General features: G+C 35.5%; 1 protein-coding gene across 7 annotated transcripts in view; it reads left to right on the forward strand.

The window, feature by feature from the left end:
* The window catches only part of RBMS3 (RNA binding motif single stranded interacting protein 3), a 675,854-nt gene that overhangs the window by 589,488 nt on the left and 65,616 nt on the right, over positions 1 to 20,750 (forward strand). For 5 of the 7 annotated variants that reach the window (XM_076005926.1, XM_076005925.1, XM_076005920.1 and 2 more), the window contains 2 exons: positions 12,732 to 12,842; positions 20,612 to 20,659. In XM_076005926.1, the coding sequence (XP_075862041.1) occupies positions 12,732 to 12,842; positions 20,612 to 20,659 (159 nt within the window). The remainder of the gene's footprint in view (positions 1 to 12,731; positions 12,843 to 20,611; positions 20,660 to 20,750) is intronic. The other 2 variants (XM_076005939.1, XM_076005922.1) reach the window with 1 other exon arrangement.

Below are 20,750 nucleotides of genomic sequence, written 5' to 3' on the forward strand. Positions count from 1 at the left end.
GACCTATTTCCACAGCTGGTTGCAAAGAGTGGGCAGTCCATTACAGATGAACTAGCACGTGGAGGTGGATGATATAAAACATCTGTCACAACCAAAATAAGCAAAAACAATGTGCCTTTGAAGACTGTGTTTTAATGATGAGGTAGGGGTTCTGTCTCCATAATGAGAATGAAAGATGTAGTCGTTGGCAGGCAGATGGCTTCAGGCTTGCTCTTGCGTGAAATAAAGCAAAAAGTATATGTTGAAAATCTCTGACGTTCATCAAATCGCCTGATTTTGCTGAACATTCATTTCCTGGCCTATCCTGTGTTTAATCTATGAGAAAAGGAAGGGAGTGCTAATAAAAAAAAAAAAAAAGGTGAGAGAAAAAGAAAAACTCAGAAATCTGGTTCTGAATATTTCTTTCTTGGATAAGTTTAATTCAGCAGTATAATTTCAGCTGGAGCCTGAGAGGTCAGAAAAAGTGTTTTTGCAATCAGTTTACTTATGTATTGGCATCCGCATGTTATTTTCTACAGAGGTTTTGAAAGGTAATACAAAAATGGTATGTCATGGAGGCCTCATGTGATAAACACTTCGAAATTTGAATACTCGCTAGTAGACATAAAACCGTATTTGTTTCTGTTGAAGGAGGAGTAAGATATAATAAAAATATCTTAGTGAACTATTTTTGATAGAATATTATTTTAGTTTCTCACTGCATATACCTTTGAAAATAAATTAAAAACAATGAAATCAGCATGTATTTTTATCTCATATAGTTGCTATAGAAAGAGGAATCTTTACAATAGGTTAATCTGATAGCAAATAAATGCTGAATATTCATGGACACTAAAATTCTTGATCTCCTGTTACGTGACCAAAGTGATGCTATTCCCAAACTGCACCGTTCTGCTCTGGTGAGGAAAAGGCAACCCCTGCTGCACACCCTGGAACTGTGCTACTTTTATCAGTACCTGGCCAGCAGAATGGATGCATTTTTTGCTTATTTTTTATTGTAAACTGTCTTCCAACTCTCATTCCCTTGCCAGTGCTTCTGCTCATCAGAAGTCACCAATCTATATCCAACAGCAAGAGGATCCAGGAAATGTAGAGGGATTTTTGTTGTTGTTCTTTGTTGTTGCTGTTGTTTGTGTATGTGTGTGTGTTTCTTTCTTTCTTTTTTTCTTTTTCCAATTCTACATTGAAAAGGCAGGGTTTGCTTTGTGGGGAATTAATGACATCTGGAGAGAGTATTAAAAAATAAATATCTACAGCCACAAATGACAGGGGCATACCATAGGAAATAAGTGGATTAATCATGATGAGAGATCTTAAAAGGGAGAAAAAGCAGATTTGGAAACATTGACGTTGTATTGATAAGACTTGACTACTGGCTTGTGATCAGGGGATGAGGGAGAAGGAAATGGTAAGGATGACTTGAAAGTTTCTATATTATTCCAAGACTCACACAGAGAATGAATATGCTCTGAGGATGAGAGAGAGAGAAAATATTTGGAATGGAGTGTGGCTATCTTGAGGTACATGAGATTCTAGATTCAGTGGGCAGTTGGCAATTTGGATCAAGATTAAGGCAAGAAAGAACTTTTCAAAACTTAGACCAGGCGTCCTCAAACTACAGCCCGAGGGCCACTTATGGGCCGCCTAATACGTTTATCCAGCCCTCCGGGTGTTTTTGCCGCCGCTGCCTGTCCTGCTTAGCAGCCAACTCGTCCAGGGCCCACAGTGTGCACTATCCAATGGTCTGAGGGACAGTGAACTGGCCCCCTGTTTAAAAAGTTTGAGGACCCTTGACTTAGACTCTTATACTAATTTCATCACTTTTGATTAATTCCATCAGGTCCTAATAAGGAATAATATTTTGGAATTTTACTGCTAACACTTATCTACCCCCTTATTTTTATAGTATGTACATAAAGTTTACCAAAATATTTAGATGCTGACTCTTACTGTTTTAAAAGGCATTTAGCTTCTCTTCTAACAGTTGGCCGTAGTATCTATTTCTAACTTATTGGTGAGGCGGGTGTTGTTATTTGGAAAGAATGGAGGTTTCACTGTGAAGGTTGCCATGAAAATATGTCATAGGAAAAAAAAAAAAGGGACTTTTCTTTGGTAAAGGAGATTTTATAGGTAAGATTGGAAATCCTATGGAGACAATTGAGGAACTAAACTAAATATTCATGGCTGTCTGTGGTTGTAACAAGGAGACATATTAACATCACTAATATTATTTCAAGCTATTTGGCCTTCAAGCAAGAGCTAAAAATGAAATTTAAAAAAATGATTAAGAATCAAACCAAGAATCTCTTTAGAAGCAATGCAATAGAAAATTCACTCCAACAGGGTCATGGCAGACAAAAAGTAGAGGGAAGCTTCTCAGACTTCACTGTGACTATGACTCACCCAGAGACCTTGTTGAAATGGGGTCTCTGATGCTGTAGGGTTGCACTAATAGGTGAGATTCTGCACTAAGCTCCTGGTTGATACCTATGTGTTACCAGACCACACTTTGAGGAACAAGGTACTGGAGAGTTTTTAGGACCATGCTATTAAACTAAAAAAAAAAAAAAAAGAAAGAAAAAGTCAAGATTACTTCTATAGTACTACTGTTTCAGAGAAATGACAATAATATCCAAGGGGAATAAAATGCATAACTTGAGTTTGTTGCACAAATCCTACAACAAATAAGAAGGACACTGAAGACGAGCAGCAAAAAGCTGTCTTTCATCTCATCTGGACAACTTTAAACACATTAACTGAAATCTTGAAGGTCTCAGAATATATCTTGTTTGGAAGCTAATATATGTTTTTATTATACTTTAGGATATGCCCATTCCACCAGGACGTACTTAACCTCAGCCTTAGATTACAAAACATGTCTTCAATAGAGTATATGCTAAATTTGATACATGTTAATAACAATAATACTAATATAAAATGTACTTTAAAGGCAATAAATTAGTTATTTAATAGGGTCATGACTTCACACCCATATTCCTTAGACCTAGTTGAGTTGCCAGCTCAAACCAAATTCCTAAAAATGTCTTAGAAAACAACAACAACAAAAAAAGCCCAGAAATGTCCTCGGAGGGACCACAAAATAAAGTGCATTTTGTAGCAAATTGCAGGACAAGCAATAGCTACTTTCCTAGTAATTGCCAGAATTGAGGTGCTTTGTGACATATTTAGGCAATTTGTACTCTAAACAATGGCCATAAGTAAGATAACAGGCGGCTTTTTCTCTTGATCACCCCTGTGGTTTGAGAAATGATTTCCCAGGCCCATGCACCAGTGGAATCCTGCAAGACCTTGAAAATGATTTGTAGCCGGGTCTTTTGGCCTATTTGTCAGTAAGGAGAAGTTTTTAATGAGGAGCTTTATCACAGCTTATAGTCCTGAGTGCTAGTTAAAGCCAGATAAACATGTTACCAGACAAAAGATAGGGCCCATAAATTTCAGACATCTGCTGGGAACCCTGTTTTGCCTTATCATTTGAAAGAAGACTGGTCTTGAATACTGCATCTGATGCACATTTGAACCTTCTGTAAGTTGAAAATCTAGTTGGAGGTATACAAAGTGATTGCTGTACAAGTGAATAAAACACTTCTCTTATCACATGCAAGTTTTGACAAGTATTTTAGGCAGAAATATGGCTACTAAAACAGTTTGTGGCATAGGAAAGCCCTAATAAAAAAAAGCTTAAGCTACATTTGTGGCAGTGCACATTGGCTGTGATATGTGAAGACAATTCTGCAGCATTTAATTGGGTATATGTAATTCTTCCCCACAATGGAAATCCTGTAGTGAACTCCAACACTAAAGATCCTTAGGCGTGTGGTTCTCAGAAGCCCTGTAGTTCTCACACTAAATGACAAGAAGGTCAAGCTGACAGAGGTCAGACAGAGATACTTTTAAAGGAAAGCAGAGAAAATGGATGCATGGATCTTTTAAGTCAATGCTTTTGGTCAATCAAGAGAATTCTTCTGTTATTTGAATTGAATCTTCTCATCCAGTCCGAGCATGAAGATGCTATTATTGTTTCACATTCCATTAAAGTTATGAGAACCCTCACTGATGAGCAGGTGCCATGCACTCCTTCAGTACCATTTAACCAAGCACCTGTTGCATGACAAACACCGTGCTGGGCTGCAGGTCCATTAAAAAATAAATATATAATGTGTTGTAAATGTCACCAGTGGACTTAGAATACAGGGGAGAAATGAAGCATGATCATGATCAAGGTGTGTGCAAAATGTTATGAAAGAAGAGAGGAGCAAGTGACCAATAGCCTGGGTCGGTCATCCATTAAATAATAAATATGTAATGCATTGTAGGCCATTGTGGTCGGGGGAGAGGTGTCAGGTGGATGGCCTTGAGGAATCAGGATACAAGGGTACATTGGAAGTTGTGTGATCTTCACAGACCATGCATACTATACGAACAAGGTCATCCTAGACCTACCAGTGGAAGCCTTTTTTGGGGGATGGAGATGATGCTGAAATAGAGTAGGAAAGCACATGCTGTTGGATGACCGTACTACTCATTCACTCTAGATGCTTTCTGAATAGGGCAAGCAGGAACAGAAAATGTTTTGATGCCATCGCTGAATTGTCCTCTCTACCCTTACATTCCTCCAACATACTTAACTTATAGTAGCCATTGGTTTAACAGTACCAATGTCCTGAACATGACATTTCCACTATGAAATAATATTTTTCAAGATGTGAACTCAGCTTTAAAAATGAGATCTAGGCTGCCCTTGGGGAACGAAGGTAGGAGTTTGACACCATTTCCTTTATATCCCTGCTTAGAACAAAAAACAGGGAAAATTAGGCCTGCTTATCTTTAAAGCAACGTGTAATTTTTTTTTTTTTTGGTTATTGTTGCTGAGGTAGAAAAATAGGAACTCTTGTCCATATCTCTAATATAATTTTCTATTATTAATAGGTAATAATATATTATTGTTATAACATGTATACGTAGTGATCAGGAGGGATTTTTTTGTCTTAATAAATGTGGGCTGGGCACAATGGCTCATGCCTATAATCCTAGTACTTTGGGAGGCTGAGGCAGGAGGATTGATTGAGGCCAGAAGTTCAAGACCAGCCTGAGCAAGAGTGAGACGCTATCTCTACAAAAAATAGAAAAATGAGCCAGGTGTGGTAGAACACACCTGTAGTCCCAATTACTGGGGAGACTGAGGCAGGAAAGATCGCTTGAGCCTAGGAGTTTGAAGTTACAGTGAGCAATGATGATGCGACTGCACTCTAGCCTGGGTAACAGAGTGAGAGCTTGTCTCAAACAAAAACAAAACAACAACAAAAAAAAGGTGTGGAAGGTGGTAAAATACATTCTGATAAGCCCATTCATGTTTTAAGTGCCATAACTTAATGGTCTTTAGGTTTTTTTTGGTTTTGTTTTATTTCTTATCATTTTTAATGGATTTTTGGAAGTGTCTAATATATTCATGTGGGGAAGGTGTATACCATGGGGACCTTGCAAAGTGAAGATATAGGACTTAAGTTACATCGTTAAGTTTACTAAACAGTCTCATTCTTTTCCATCGTCTACACCACACCACGTAGATTTTTATGGCACACGTGTTTGTGAGTGGTAGACACCTCCAGCTGAGAGCTACTCATTGGTCATGCGACTGGAGTCAGAAGCTGGTGACTGCAAGCTCACCCTTTGTTATGATGCCATTAGAAACTTGCAGGAGAGGCCCTGGGATCTTTCTATAAACAATTAATATTTACTTTGACTCAGCAACTTTGATCGTTTTTAGTAGAAATAGGAAAGGAAAAAATATAATAACCCATATGCATAATAAAATTTCTATTATTTCAAAGGGATTGGGTTTTTAAAATTTTTTTTTTTATTTCAGCATATTACTGGGGTGCAAATGTTTTGGTTACATATATTGCCTTTGCCCCACCCAAGTCAGAGCTTCAAGTGTGTCCATCCTCCAGACAGTGCACACCGCACCCATTAAGAAGGGATCAGTTCTTATAATCAGTTGTGCAAGATTAATGAAAAAGAACTAAGTTTTCTATTGCGTAGTCAATTGACAAAACCATTTGACCACTGGGCCCCAAAGTCTCAAACTTTCATATATTTAAAAGTCACTTTGCTCTATTAGGATTCTAAAGAGGCTTGTTGAAAACACCAAAAGCTACTGCTAAACATGTTTCTGTAGTTTTAGGCACAAAAGTCCAAAGTATTTTTTAGGAGTATTGTTGTGAATTCTAATTATTAATATCTATGTATCTGCTTTGGTAAAAAATATACTTCAATGTGACATATTTACTTTTTATTCTCATTCAAATTTTATTAATAGTTATTTAACTAATAATTGAAACCATTATTCACAGTTGAATAAGAATGGTATGTAATTAGAATTCTTTTAAAAAGGCTTCCATGGCTGAAATTAATTTGTTTTAGTGCCTTTTAATATTACATTTAAAAAATATACTTTTAATTAATGATTATTTAATAAAAAAGCAAACTGAAATTAAAAGTTGAAGAAAAGCTCTATTTTTATAACTAACAGATATTCCCTCTTTAGGAAAACTATGAACATAACTATTCTACATTCATCATATAACAATGGAACATTTCTTTTTTTCTTTTTTTTTCCCCCCTTACATGTTCCTATGGATTCTGAGGAAAATTTCTTACTTCTAAACATCATACCACTAGCCCATAGCTACATATCTTTATGTAGTAGTCCAAATAGTATGTCAATTAAATCTAATCCTATCCAAGCTTAAATAACGGAAGCCAGCTCTAGTTAGCCCCATTTCCAAAATAGGCAGCAAAATCAATTTGAACTTAAAAATAATTATTTAGCCATTAAAAGTTGTGTAATAGACTTGTTTACTTTCATTGTTCAATTATAGCATTTGGGCAATTGGTTTATGTCATAAATAGAATCTTGGCATAGAATCTAAGATTCGCTCTTAGTTGTAAGGAACAGATAGTGGATGAATACTTTGTGGCGTCTTCTAGTTACTGCAGTTTCAAATTCTCATTTTGTAAAAAGGGAGCTTATAGATATATGTATGCATATATCAGGGTTTCTGAACCTCAATACTAATGATGCTTTTGGCTGGATAATTCTTTGTTGTGGGGAACTGTCCTGTGTGTTATAGGATGTTTAGCAACATCAATACTCTCTACCTCCTGGTGCCGATAGCACACCTCTCCAATTATGATAACCAAAAATGTCTCCAGACATTGCAAAATTACTCCTGGTTGAGAACCACTGATATATGCACATACACAAATGTATTTTGTTTTAATAATTTTCATACATATGGCATTAGCAGAACTTTTCACATCCAAGTGAGTTTCAGATCTCATTCTTAAGGGTAGAATGGTTGAAGATATCATGAATGCACATATATGTGAGCTGAACCATGTTTTTAAAACCAAACTTCCCCTTGAGAGAACAAATTTTCTCAAAAAATTTGGAATGCTCTATTTTGACTAGTAATCATTTCTAATTACTTTTTGAGTCGGAGTTTTGTTCTTTCATCATTCTTTAAGCAACTATTTATGAAGCATATAATATGTGACATTATATGGAACCATAGACACTGGACAGTGGTGGACAAAGCAGACATTATTTAAACCCTGTGAGAATGCACAGTCTAAATCAGAACTGTTGGGAAATGTTAACTATTTTTAATTTAACAGAATAAGTGGTCCTGATACATAAAATAATTTACAGAATTGTTTTGAGTATCTACTGCACATAATTCCTGTTTATAAGGATTACAAAAGTTGTATAAATACAATCTTTGCCCTCTTGGAAGGTATAATACTGAAAGAAGCACTTATAGAATAGCAAAAGAGAGGAAGGGATTATGTGCTAAAATGGAATTCTAGGGGCAGTGTGGCTATGGGCTTACCACAGTTATTCATCCTTCTCCCATACCTCCAGAATTTGTCAGTACAAAATGCTTCCAAAGTTGAATGTACCACCTTTGCTGCAGCTTTCTGGATTTCAAACATAAGTTTAAAAAGTCGGGCTGCCCCTGCAACATGGTTGGAAGTTTGTCAAGGTAGCTGAGGATTAATGATTGTTTCTAAAAGTGGGGGACATTTCATGCTCCTTTTTTCCTCTCTGCACAGCAGCCCTTCTTAAACCTTGGTTTTTGTCCCCCAAAACCATGCCGATATCAACAAATGAAAGACATTAAACGTCGCTACATATAGAATAAGACAAGGAATGTTGCACACTAATATTTCAAGGACCCTGCTTTTGGATAGCTATTCCCCAGATTAAATAAAATACCTTTATGCCATTCATATTATGAAATCAGTGTCTCCATTGGAAAGTCATTGCGCTAACTATTTCACTTCTAAGTTCATATCATTCTCTGCAGTCCATTTTACATGTGCTATAAATAGGTTGGTGTACAAAAACTCAAGTAAATATTTATTCTATGAATAGTAAAAATTGACAGAGGTGAAAATCAGACAGATAAGAAAGAAAAATAATGACCTAAAAACCACATTTAAAAAAAATTATGTATAATGAATACTTTTGAAATGTCCTCCATAGTTTTGAATAAATCATTATAGGGAATAATATAATATAGACCACAAGTATTTTCACTTGAGGCATTTAGATGAAACAAGAAAAAAGGGGGGATTTTTTTTTCTTTTTAAAATTTATATTATTCAAATAATTTTCTTACTTTTTACTTTTATACTTCTATGATTTCAAATACAAGGTTACTAAGATTCCAAAGGGGAAAGATTCTCAAATATGTTATAACACAAGCCAAACTGATCAAATGGTACCATGTCAGGTCATCAGGCTTAGGCCTGAATTATTCAGATAATCTCTCCCTATTCAGCTCATCAAAAATGCAGGTTTAGACTTCGAACTTTTTTAACAAGATATAATTTGATTATTACCTAAAGACCTATCCCCTATAACAAGATTGGATTAAAATAACTGAGTGAGAAACAGTATAAGTAAAATAATGCCAATTGTTTTCCTCTTAGAACAGTAACATTGGCCTATACAATAGCAGTTTGTAGACAGAACACACTTCTCAAACTTTTGGGCATAGTCAGAATCACCTGCAGACCTTGTTAAACAACAGTTTTCAGGACCTGAATCCCAGAGATTCTAATTCTTGGTCTGTTACCGCTGCTAATCCCCAGACCACAGTTGGAGTGGCCTAGAATACTATAACAGGAATATTAATACAGCTAATTCTTCTCATTGTAGTTCATCTTCTGGCACTAATACAGGTATTAAGCCAAATATGTGTGCTCTTGATGGGAGGGAGCCTACACGTGCTATTCCTGATTTGTCAATGGTTCTATATTTCAGATAGAAAATTAAAATTTTGATGAACTATCAAAGACTTCAAATTTCTTTCAGATACTGGCAGAAGGTTAACAACGCAGATGTTTTTCTGGCCTTAGGTCAGATATATTTACTCCACACATGACGATCTTTGGAAACTTTCACCAGATCACTGTTGAAATTGTTTATTGCGGAACTAGGGCGACCAGATCCACCCTTTGTCTCTTGAGTGGAAGCAGCTTTGTTTTGCAAAGGCTGTGGCTAAAATGGACCAGACATTCCCATCAGCTGTTTGGTCATTGTATTTTTTAGTGAAATTACAGAATGCTACAATATTTTTCTTTGCAGCTTAAACATTGAGCAAACCCAGACATCCGGAGATGCTGAAATGAAAAATCTATTTCCTCTTGCTTTGCCATTTGCCAAGTGAACTCTGTCAGACAGCACATTCTATATGTTTCAAGTAAACGAAATTGCGTTGGATGTGTTGGCAACATCTGTCACAAAACACTCTTCAGTCTATGGCTTAAATGTGTTGAGTAAAAATGGATTTGACAGTGTATTTAATGAGGCACAATTATGGTTGAGGGCATGAGTTTTGCCTTAACAACCATAAGGTTTTGCTTTTCCTTTACTTTTCTTTTGTCTTTCCTTCATTATTTTTATTTGTGTCAGACATAATACAAAGGAGATTCTGTAATCTTTGATAAACAAAGTGGCTGGCAAACACCATTCTTTGTTGTAGGTAACTAATACCTAAAACTCTGCTTGTCCCAGGTAAAGTATCATCAAGAAATTTCATTTTTCCAAGGGATTCCTGTCAATGACTTCCAGTTTACTCAATGATTGTAAATTTCTTCCACTCCCTGAAAATTAAAAAAAAATTATGTTCTTAATAATTTGTAGGAATTTTTTATTCACTGAACATTTTTACTGAATATGAATAAGGATGTATATTCTTACATATCCTTCCCTAAGAATCCTTATTTCATTGTTCATTTATTTGCAATAACTGGTCTGCTTAGGAAAGGAATATTTTCCTTACATTGTTTTCCACTCTGTGCCTACTGCTGCTATTTACAATTCCAAATTATGACAAATCCCTTCTTACTCTTTACTTTGATTGTCAGCATTCTGGTTTATACACAGATGCAGCACTCACTCTGTGACATCTGTAATCAAATGAGTCCCCAAACACTGTTTTCAGTGAACAGATTCTCAAAGAGACCAGTCTTTCCTAAATTAATTCCAAGTACAGGCATTCAATCCTTCTATTCTTATCATGCATGACTTTTGATTGATCTGCCATATACTCACCTACTTCATTTGCATATTGCCTCTCCAAAACAGACTAAAGTCTACTTCAGACACCCATGGAGAATGACGCAACCTCCAGGGCACTGAGAAGAAAGTATCCTCACCAAACACAATTTGATCTTTCTCTCTGATTTACATGGATGATCCTTTATGTGGCTAGAGCAGGCTGCTTAGAATCGAGGGGTTTCTGGGGTTGTGACAGTGTAGCTGCATGTTGGAATGGTAGGGGCAAATATTCTAAAAAAAAAAAAAAAATAGCCTAAGTGTCAAATTAAAGAAAAGAATCAAAGTCTTGCACCTGCTAAGGATTAGAATGTTGTAAAACTGCCACTTTTTGGTTGAAAAAAAATGCTTCAGGACTTCCGTCTTAACTCTGAGGTTATTCTATAATTTATCCCTAGGTGATTTAAGAAGAACCCTAGTTCTTCTTAAAGTGTTTACTTCTGGTCTGGCACAACAAATACCTGAAATGAAGGCCAGTAAGTATTTTTTTTAAAAAAGGAAAAAATAAAGATGCTTTTGTTAAAGAGATTCAGGCAGCAGAAAGAAAAGTGATGTGTCTCTGAATTATAATTAAGTAAAAGCTTGTCCTACCATGTTTCTCACTTAAGAAGCATAGTGATGAATGACAATTCATAGAAGCATCACGAAATTCAAACCATACAAATGTACAGATATGTATATTTATTATACAAGCTACAAGACCTATAAAATATGTATTTTCTGATTGATTCCTGCTCAAAAGTCCAAATGTCTTTGTGAACAAAGCTGGTTCCATATACCACGCATTTCCAAATATTTGGCTCAATTTCTGTTCTCCCTCAATGTAGAGGATCCCATAGTGAAGGCTGAGTGGTAGTCTGATCTTTTAGCAGATACAGTCAGGAAGTTGGATTTGGATAATAACAGGAAGAATCGATCAACCTGAGCAAAAGCATTATAGGAAATATTTGCTTGTGGGTAATTAGTTTAGGGACTGAGATCTTGCTATCTACATGTGTCTGTCCTGGTTTTATTCCTTCAAAATGTTTACTTGTGTGGGAAAAAAAAGTCAGTGAAAAAATAATGTTAAGGAAAAAATAATTTGTTCAGATACATAATCATTTTATTACAAGTGAGTATTTCAATGGGTTGTTATAGTATGAACTTCTGCTTTTAACATAATCTTTAAAATAGACATCAGAATTATATAATCTCAAAGCTTCCATCCAATCCTAGTTTTTAATTTTGTTTTTTAAAGATATTGTTCCATTCTCCAAGTCAGTTAATTAAGAGAGAGTAATAAGGTAGAGGGAAAGGAATAGAAAGGTAATATAACCTGGCACCATTCTTCACTAGCTGTATGACACTTTGTATATGGATGGAAGTTTTTAAAATTGTCTATTATTTCTTGTTTTCCGAACAATTATAATAAAAAGACATATTCTGTAAGTGTGCTTTCTGTAACATCTGATAAAAAATGACGTTTTTGCTTTTTAAAAAAAATTAATTTATGGGATGAACATAAAAATTTGATCAACTATGATCAAGTTCAGTATTCTTCTGTCTTGTGTCAAAAGTATAGCTAGAAAATAGGTCATAAGAGTAGAAGGAAAACAAATGGGAAATAGTAACTCTGATTTTTAGATCATTAATGTTAGATTTTAGTATGTCCTTCAAAGAGACCCATCAAGAAATCCATGTGGGCCAGCATTATGGCTTCCACTGGTAGATTATAATGGAGTGTCAAGAATTATCTACATAAATCATAGGTAAATGGCATAAACCAAAAGTCTTATTCAATATCAAGAAAATTAGAGAATTTTCATTAGCATTTATATTTTTCAGTCAGAGAACTTTATATTTAGAACAATGGGAGAGAGGAGATTTATGAATTCTTTGAATACATTCTACCACGTATTTAGACAAGCGCAAGATGACATGGACAGACATAAAAATTATACATAGTTAAATTTAGTCCTTTTCATTAAAAAGTAAAAAGCATTTGATGTTAACACATTAAAATAGTTTACTGTGTTTATTATTTTTCAAAAAGTGTCCTTCCTTATAGAACGTCTTCTCAAATGGACATTATGTATGCTTGTAGGGTGCTGTGATTACACCAACAATGGACCATCCTATGTCAATGCAGCCAGCAAACATGATGGGCCCCCTGACACAGCAGATGAATCACCTTTCATTGGGCACAACAGGAACGGTGAGTTGAAGAGTTCGTTTTGTTTTGTTTTCTTGCAAATTTTTGATAAGATGTAATATTCTCTATTTCCACTGACATCATTAGCAAAACCGCTTCTGTATCATTGACTAACACACCTTTCAGGTTCTAGTATGAAAAAGCTGCATTCTGCATGCATGTTCAATTCCAGGGTACATTTACTCACATCGACGAGGCTGAGATTCTACTGTGTCACATTTAAATTGCAGTTACTTTTTGTTCTTATGGCACAATGCACCAGTTATAATGTCTGTTTTGGGAAAGGTGTCCTTTTGCATGCACCTGCAAATCTAGACCCTGTGACTTAACATGCTTGTTTCTGGTTTTCTCCTCCTAGCTCTTACCAGTTCAGGCCATATGTCATTCTCAGGTTATTTACAATTGAGAGGCCAACTGTGACTGATATAAAGGGATCTTTATTTATTTTCAATGTTTAAATCGATGAAAAGTAATTGAGAACGTGGTGTAATTGAGCTCTTTCAATCTTCCTTTTGGGTATGTTGACATAGATGATGTTGAAAAGAAGGAAAGAAATCTAACATGCTTGATCTTTTCTTATAGGTTGAGATATTTTTGACTAGTCATATTTCTCCTTGAGGAACAAAAGTAAATTGAAAAATGCCTATTGCCACCTTGATTTTATATCAACGAGGTATTTTAAATCATGGGCAAGACTTTGTGTGTTTTATTTTTTAAAAGATTATTTTCTAAATGTTCAAGAAGGCAAATGTCTAATACAACCTAGAATACTGAAACTTTTCTAATTACCCTGCAGAGAACAACGAAAACATCAAAGCCAGCCTCCCATGTGACACCATCCATAACAGTTTTATTTTTCATAATTGTCAGTGCAGCTAATATTGTCATTTTTAAAGATGTAGAAAGAAAAACATATATCTTCTTCTGACTGAGGCAGCTTGAATACAGTAGAAAGAGCACTGGACTAGGAGTCAGGAATGTTAGATTCAAATCTTGATTGAGCCCTGTGGTCTCTATCTGTTTTGGGGAAAACAATATCTTCTAGTCTCAATATTTTTCTCTATCTAGTTGAAGTATTGGATTTGATGATATATGAGGCCCCTTTTACTATAGGATTTCATATCTTTAAGCCTTTATGTCTCACAGTCACACCTTTGTGACTGTTTACAGTTATGCCGACTGTATCTGCAAATACCAGTGTACACCATGCACACCAGCTATGTATCAGGAATTTTACCTTATAGTGATGCCTTGCTTGCCAAATAGATGTTGTTGATTCATAGGCTTTTGGAATATAAGAAGTTTCTGACGTGTCCACTGAGCCCTCACAAATCTGTCCTTAATAGGAAGAAAGTCAATATACCTCAGTGCAAACAATCACACTGTTTCAATATAGGTATTTAGTATTATTAACATAAAGTAGCTATCTCGAAGGCCTCAGTTGCAGAACCTGCAAAAAGCAGTTTATATACCTTGTGTGTCTGAATGATTGGGATGGATAAAATGATTTCTTAGGTTTTTGATCTACCCTTTCATAAGTCATGTCTAAGATACATTTATTAATAGCTACACACTATGGTACAGCTAATTTTTATCAGGGAGATAGAGTTTTAAGATAATATTTTATCACTTTTAGCAATGTGTAAGGATTATTTGTAGTCACTTGTGTATTACTAATAAGCAGGTCCCAAGAATAGTATTGGAACATCTGAAGTTTCTCATTTTCCCACTACAGATTTTCCTCCATATCAGCCTTCCTCTCCTTAAATGATCATACATTCTGAATGAGTGAAGTAATGCAATTTTACCATAGTGGATGACAAACTGGAATCTGATAAAAGAGGAAGTTATAATGCAAAGCATAAAAAGAAACACTTTATAAATTTTACTTATTTGAGTAAAAAGCAAAGCCAGCTGACTTGCTGAAGTTCAAGTTTGCAAACTAGTAAAAATATAAGAGATAGTTAACTGAGTATATGACTGAATCCATTATGGAATTGAAAAATAAGCTAAAAGATATAGAACAGACTCAGAATTATCATAGTTATTGATTCAATAACATATAGTATGATTTTTTATTTGAGCATTTTCAACAAGAACACATTTATATGAGACTACAACTTTTACACAGCTGGTAATAGCCAAATAATTCAATAATGATACATACCACTCCTTTTCTTGGAGAGTAAAAGTTTTAAGAATGTGGCTTATGTTAACATCAAATTTCCTCTAGGATTTTCCTTTCTTTATTTTTCTTTTTTCCTTTTACATTTGTACTAAATAATTCTTAGATATAAGATTTGTGTAACACGATGTTATGAGAATGTTTAAATTTTAATAAGGTTTTGGAGAGGCAGAGAAAAAACAGTATTACTTTGTTGATTCATTTAACAAAATACTATTGAGTGTGATTAGTATATAGAATATTGCTATATTTTTTTTCCTTAGACTGTCATTCTAGCAGTTTGATATGCCATCATAGATTCATTTAATCTGAATTTTTGATTGGCTATTATGCAGTTGAGGTTGATTTTTTAAAATCAGATTTTCCCACCTTATTGCACCTTTCCAACATTTCCACTGATGGGAAGGCAGCCTGACATCATGGAAAGACTAGTGGGCTTGGGAAGCAAATTTGAGTTCAAAGCCTGGCTCTGCCCCCCTTATTAGCTATGCATGTTTAGGCAGGTTACTTAACCTTTTGGAACTTTTGCTTCCTCTTTTACAAAGTGGGAAACATGATGTTTACATTCCAGGGATGTTGTGAATGTTAAATGAAATGATATACGCAGCATACCTAATACAGTGTGTGATACTCAACAGGTGCTTATCAAATGAGCTGCTCTTACCTCTCTTCCTCCAGTGGCTTCTAACTGGTGGTAGTCTAATCCAAGTCACCAGAAGGGATGGAACACCCTGTATCATCCACAGTGTAGCTCACTGACCTGCTCTATTTCACTTGACAGAGCTCACTTCTTTAAAGTCTCCACTTCTTTAGCTGCTAACATACTCTTCCAGGGTTTCAAACTCAAAAGTCTATAGAGGGCTAGCCAAGTCATTTTAATTAATGAAGCTGACTGAGTTCATGCAAAAAACCTTGGAAATAGATAATCATTTTTTTTTATATTTGTGTATGCCATAAACAGTCATGTCACATAAGTATGTATGATATTGGAGATTATATTTTAGAGATATTTTCCATGCAATAATAACACTATTTCTGCACGAGTGTTGGGCAAACCAATGAGAGGCTGATGCCTTTGGCAGCCTGGAATATGGATGCCTTGTCTAGAGAGGGCAACTGCTCACTACTCAACTCCAGACAGCTATTGCCACATGGGCATACAGACCTGGGCTGATCTCACCTCCCAATATTTGAAGATAAGCTGAATATTTGAATTTTGATGTGAAATTTCCCTATATTTGAACATTAGGCTCAGTTTGTCCCCAAATCCTCCCGTTTGTGACTCCTGCCAAAGGTTTTCCTGGTTCTCCTCAAACCTCTCTGGCCATTCCTTCTTCTTTTCTCTCATAGGCTGCTAAACCAGGGTTTCGTTTTTAACTTACTTATTCCATATGATTTTCTTAACCAATCTCATCGACTTTCATGGTTTTAAACCTCGCCTTCCATGCTGGAGTGTCCTAAATCTGAATCCCTAGTATTAACCTCATCATAGAATTGTAGACTCATTTATCAAACTATTTGCTAAATATCTCCATGTAAATCTCCCTCAGACATCTCAAAGTCACCATGACCCAAACTAATCTCATGAACTTCCCTGAACTTCCTTCCAACTGAAACCTCTTCCTCTTGGGTGTTCCTGCTCCCTGTTAACCTTTCAAGCCAATGCCATGACCATTTGCCCAGTAGCCAAACCAAACACCCCTACAACTCAATCTATGCCCTTTCCATTTCCCTCACCACCATATATAATTACTTTTCGAGTCCCACTAATTTGGTCTTATAGACATTTACCAAATATAACCTTTCTTCCACCTTTCTAGAGTCTCTGCCCTATGCCTCATTTGGCTAATTGCAATAGTCTCCTAACTGTTCTTCCTGCTTTCAATCTCAGTTTGCTCCAGTCCATTGTCCATCATGTGTCATGGCTAGTCAATCTAAAACTATCTGACTGTGTCTCTCTCCAATCCAGAACTTTTCCCAGGCTTTCAGACATCCGAGCTCACTGAAACTCTATAAAATGAGGTGTGAGTAGTGACAAAGCAAGATTAAGATAGGAACCTAAACTACAGAGACAGATGGGATCCAAGAGCAGAACAGAGAGGTCCAGTGAATAATCTGGAATAGGCAGTGATCATGCATGATGGGAGTTGGAGCTAGATTATAATTTTTGATTATATGAAGAGGGACCTTAGGCCACAGTCTAAGTCCCACTCTTCCTTTTAAGGTCCCCGGCTAAAGGAATTGTATTGAGCCAAAGCTTTTTTCTCCTCACAAAAACAGATGTATTTGGTCACCCATGACCCCAAATTTTTAAATGGATGCCATGTAGTTTAATTAACCTTTCTCTTACATTTTACCAACTTAAATGTTTATTGTTCAATTCTTTAATTATTTTTCTTAAGTGAGACAGAATCTGTAGGCCTTAAAAAATATGAATGTTATACAATTCATGTAACTGTTTTCTTCCAGGGCTCTGCTAACCTTGAAGGATTTTTCTAGCTTTTCTGCTTCTGTTTACTTTTTGTCACAGTATTCCCTTGATGGAACCAAAGCCCATTATTCATAATTTCTTATCACTTTATTGTGAGCTTTAGGAGAAACCACTGGAGATTTTACTGTGTTATGAGAACCTCCAAATTGCATGACAGTCTTGTTTTACAAGTTTCTTATCTCCTTTTCATTTGTTCAGGAGATGGTCACCAGTGGCTTACAATGTCACTAGAATCTGTTGAAAGAAAAAAAAAGTTTTTGTTCTGCAGGCTCCTTATCTGCAGTTCGGTTGTGTTCTCCAAGCCCTTGGTGATTTGTGACATCATTGGATTCCCATAGCCACTCACAAAAATAACCTTGTAATCGAACTCCATTTGTTCATCACAGTTTTCTAGCATTTTTAAATCATATAACTCCTTACTGCTCTCAAATTCTGATAGTATCATGTAAAAATCCTGAATTATTCACTTTGCTTAGAGATTTTTTTTTCCATTATTAGGTATAAGTATTAAGTATTATATAAGTATTAAGACTGAGAGTTATAAAAAGTAAAGTTAAATGGACACTTGACTCATAGAATAGTTTCATAAATAAATGATAATGAGTACATTTCCTAAAATTTTAGGAGCGGGGGAATTATCAGTTAATTAAAAACACTCAAATACAAATATATAGGTAAATAGGTAAGAGTTTCTTTTAAAAATTGTATTAGTCTTATTATAAAGCAAAAGACCTTTGAAGGTAGTCTTACAATAGAAATAATAAATGAATAGGCATTAAGTAAAAGTATGAAACAGTTTATTTGCAAATATTAAACTTTCACTGTCTTAAGAAAATAGATTCTGAGTCCAAATAAGTTAGCAAAATAAGAGAAAAGCCTCAATAAATCCAATGCCAAAGAACATTAACAGATAGTTGATAAAGGAGTAAATAGAATAGCAAAGAACATATGAAAAAATTTTAATCCAAGAAATAGAAATAGCAATTTCATCAAATATATACATACATGCATGCACACACACACACACACCCCATCAAATAAAGTTATCAAGATACAGTACATAGTGCTGATGAAAATGTAGGAAAATAAGCATTCTTAAACACTGATTGCTTGATGATAGAAATCCAAATTTGTGTTAAGTATCAGTTGGAAAGCAAGCTAGGCAATCAAGACACTTCAAAACATTTATGTTTACTGACCAAGCAGCTATAGTTTTGAGAAGCTAGTCTATGGAAAAATTCTAAAATAACAGAAAAGTCTGTATACCTCAAAAATGTTTGGCACTGTGTCCTTTGTAATGCAAAGAAGAATAATTAAATAAACCAAACCGGAATCCATCCATAAACCAGAATGGAATGCATCATGGAATTGTAAGGTTATAGAATAATTAGGAAAAAGGGTTATTTATATTGTTAAATCAAAAAAGCTGATGTAAATTTGCATGTGTGGAGTGCAATATGAACTATGAACAAATATTTATAAAATAAGGCTGTGGAGAAATACTAAACAAGTGTGGCTATTTCTAGGTGATGGAATTAGGAGTAATTTCTATTTTAATCATACTTTTGCATATTCTCCAGCTAATCAGCAATAAACATTTTTGCTTTTATTATTTATTTTGAAATGTTGTAAATATATTCTTAAAAAATGACTAGTGGCATGGTCCAAAAAGTAGCTTTTTTGGGGGGGGATTGGAGTGGTAATATGTGATTGCAGTTCTTAAAAAGGTACTAGAAATTACTACTTCTATTAATAAAACATTTGGAGACACTTTAAAAATGATTCTGCTTATTCTAAATTTGGGGATTATAATCAATTTACTAGTTCACATACCTGTTGCTTAGGAGTGAAATAAGTTTTAAGTCCGGTTTATTTGCATTTGAATCTTTTGGTCATGTTTGCTTTTGCTGCTCAAAATGCCTTGCAATGTTCAAGTTCTAATCTGTCTTCTCACGTGCCATTTACTCCTGAAAGAGTGATTGACCTTATCCTTTTGTGGCGAAGAGATAAAAGTGAGAAATTTGTGATACTCCAAAAGTTGTCAAGCGGATGGAAAAATAAAGTTTGAGGTTTTAGGTTTTTAGCTTTTAAAATGGAAGAAAAGCTATATAAGTGTAATAAGGGACACACAGAACATCTATTTAACCATGTATTGGCAGTTTATTTGAATCTAAGCAATACCAGGTCCCTTTTACACAATTTAACCCCTCCAGCGGGAGCTGGGATAAAATTCAAATTTTCCATTTTTTTAGAAGTGGGACCTAAGGCCATAGGCTATGTCCCACTCTCCTTTTTAAGATCCCTGGCTAAAGAAATTGTACTGAGCCAAAGCCTTTCATTTTCAAACAAGCAGACATATTTTGTCCTCTGTAGCCCCCACTTTTGAAATGACTGCCATGTAGTTTAATTAAGCTTTCTCTAGAATTTGACAACTCCAATGTTAGGACCCTTGGGATAAAAACAACAATTGTCTGTTCAATAGTTTCTGTTCCATGTATCTCGCCCCCACAGTTACAGTACATAAAGCTTCTCAGCCTTGAGCCAAGAGCACCCTCCAATATACCTCACCAACAACCACTGGGATCAGAGCTGGAGTTGAGTGACTAATGATGAAACTTTAGCTTCAAAATACACTAGCCTCCACAGAGTATGAGAATGTGCAATTTTTTTTTTCTTTTATCTCTTTTAAATGTTAGTTCTTCCCTTTGTTCTTTAGGACTTTGTATCCTGTCATGCTCTGGGCCCCCTTCAGATGGGCTGCCTTGTAGAACCCTTGTGTCAGCCAGAGTGGGTAATAATTTTATACCGATCCCTTTAAGGGAGGGACTAAACACACCGCGGAAGATAACAACGTTCTGGGACAAACGGTACTGTCCCAGCAGGTCTTACTGGTCCTAACAACATGCACATGTGGTGGTAATGGGGGTCACGGTGTCACCTATAAACCAGGGATCACAATGCCTTGACTTCTTGAAGGCAGCGGGGCTAAGCCACCATATAACACACAGCAAGCCCTTCCAAGTTTTACAACTAAGATTCTATTTTATTTTCTTTTGTACTTCATTGCATTCTTTCTCATGCTCTTTTCATTCAAAGATTCAATCCCAAGACAGGATTATGATACTCCACCAGCTGTTGTGTCAGGTAGGAAAATTCTAATTCCTTTAAGACTGGATTGGAGGGGAGAGATTGAGGTTGCCTGGTTTTCTCCAAAACTCTTTAAAGCAGTGATTCT

Source organism: Microcebus murinus, chromosome 1 (genome assembly GCF_040939455.1).
Source record: "Microcebus murinus isolate Inina chromosome 1, M.murinus_Inina_mat1.0, whole genome shotgun sequence".
NCBI lineage: Eukaryota > Metazoa > Chordata > Mammalia > Primates > Cheirogaleidae > Microcebus > Microcebus murinus.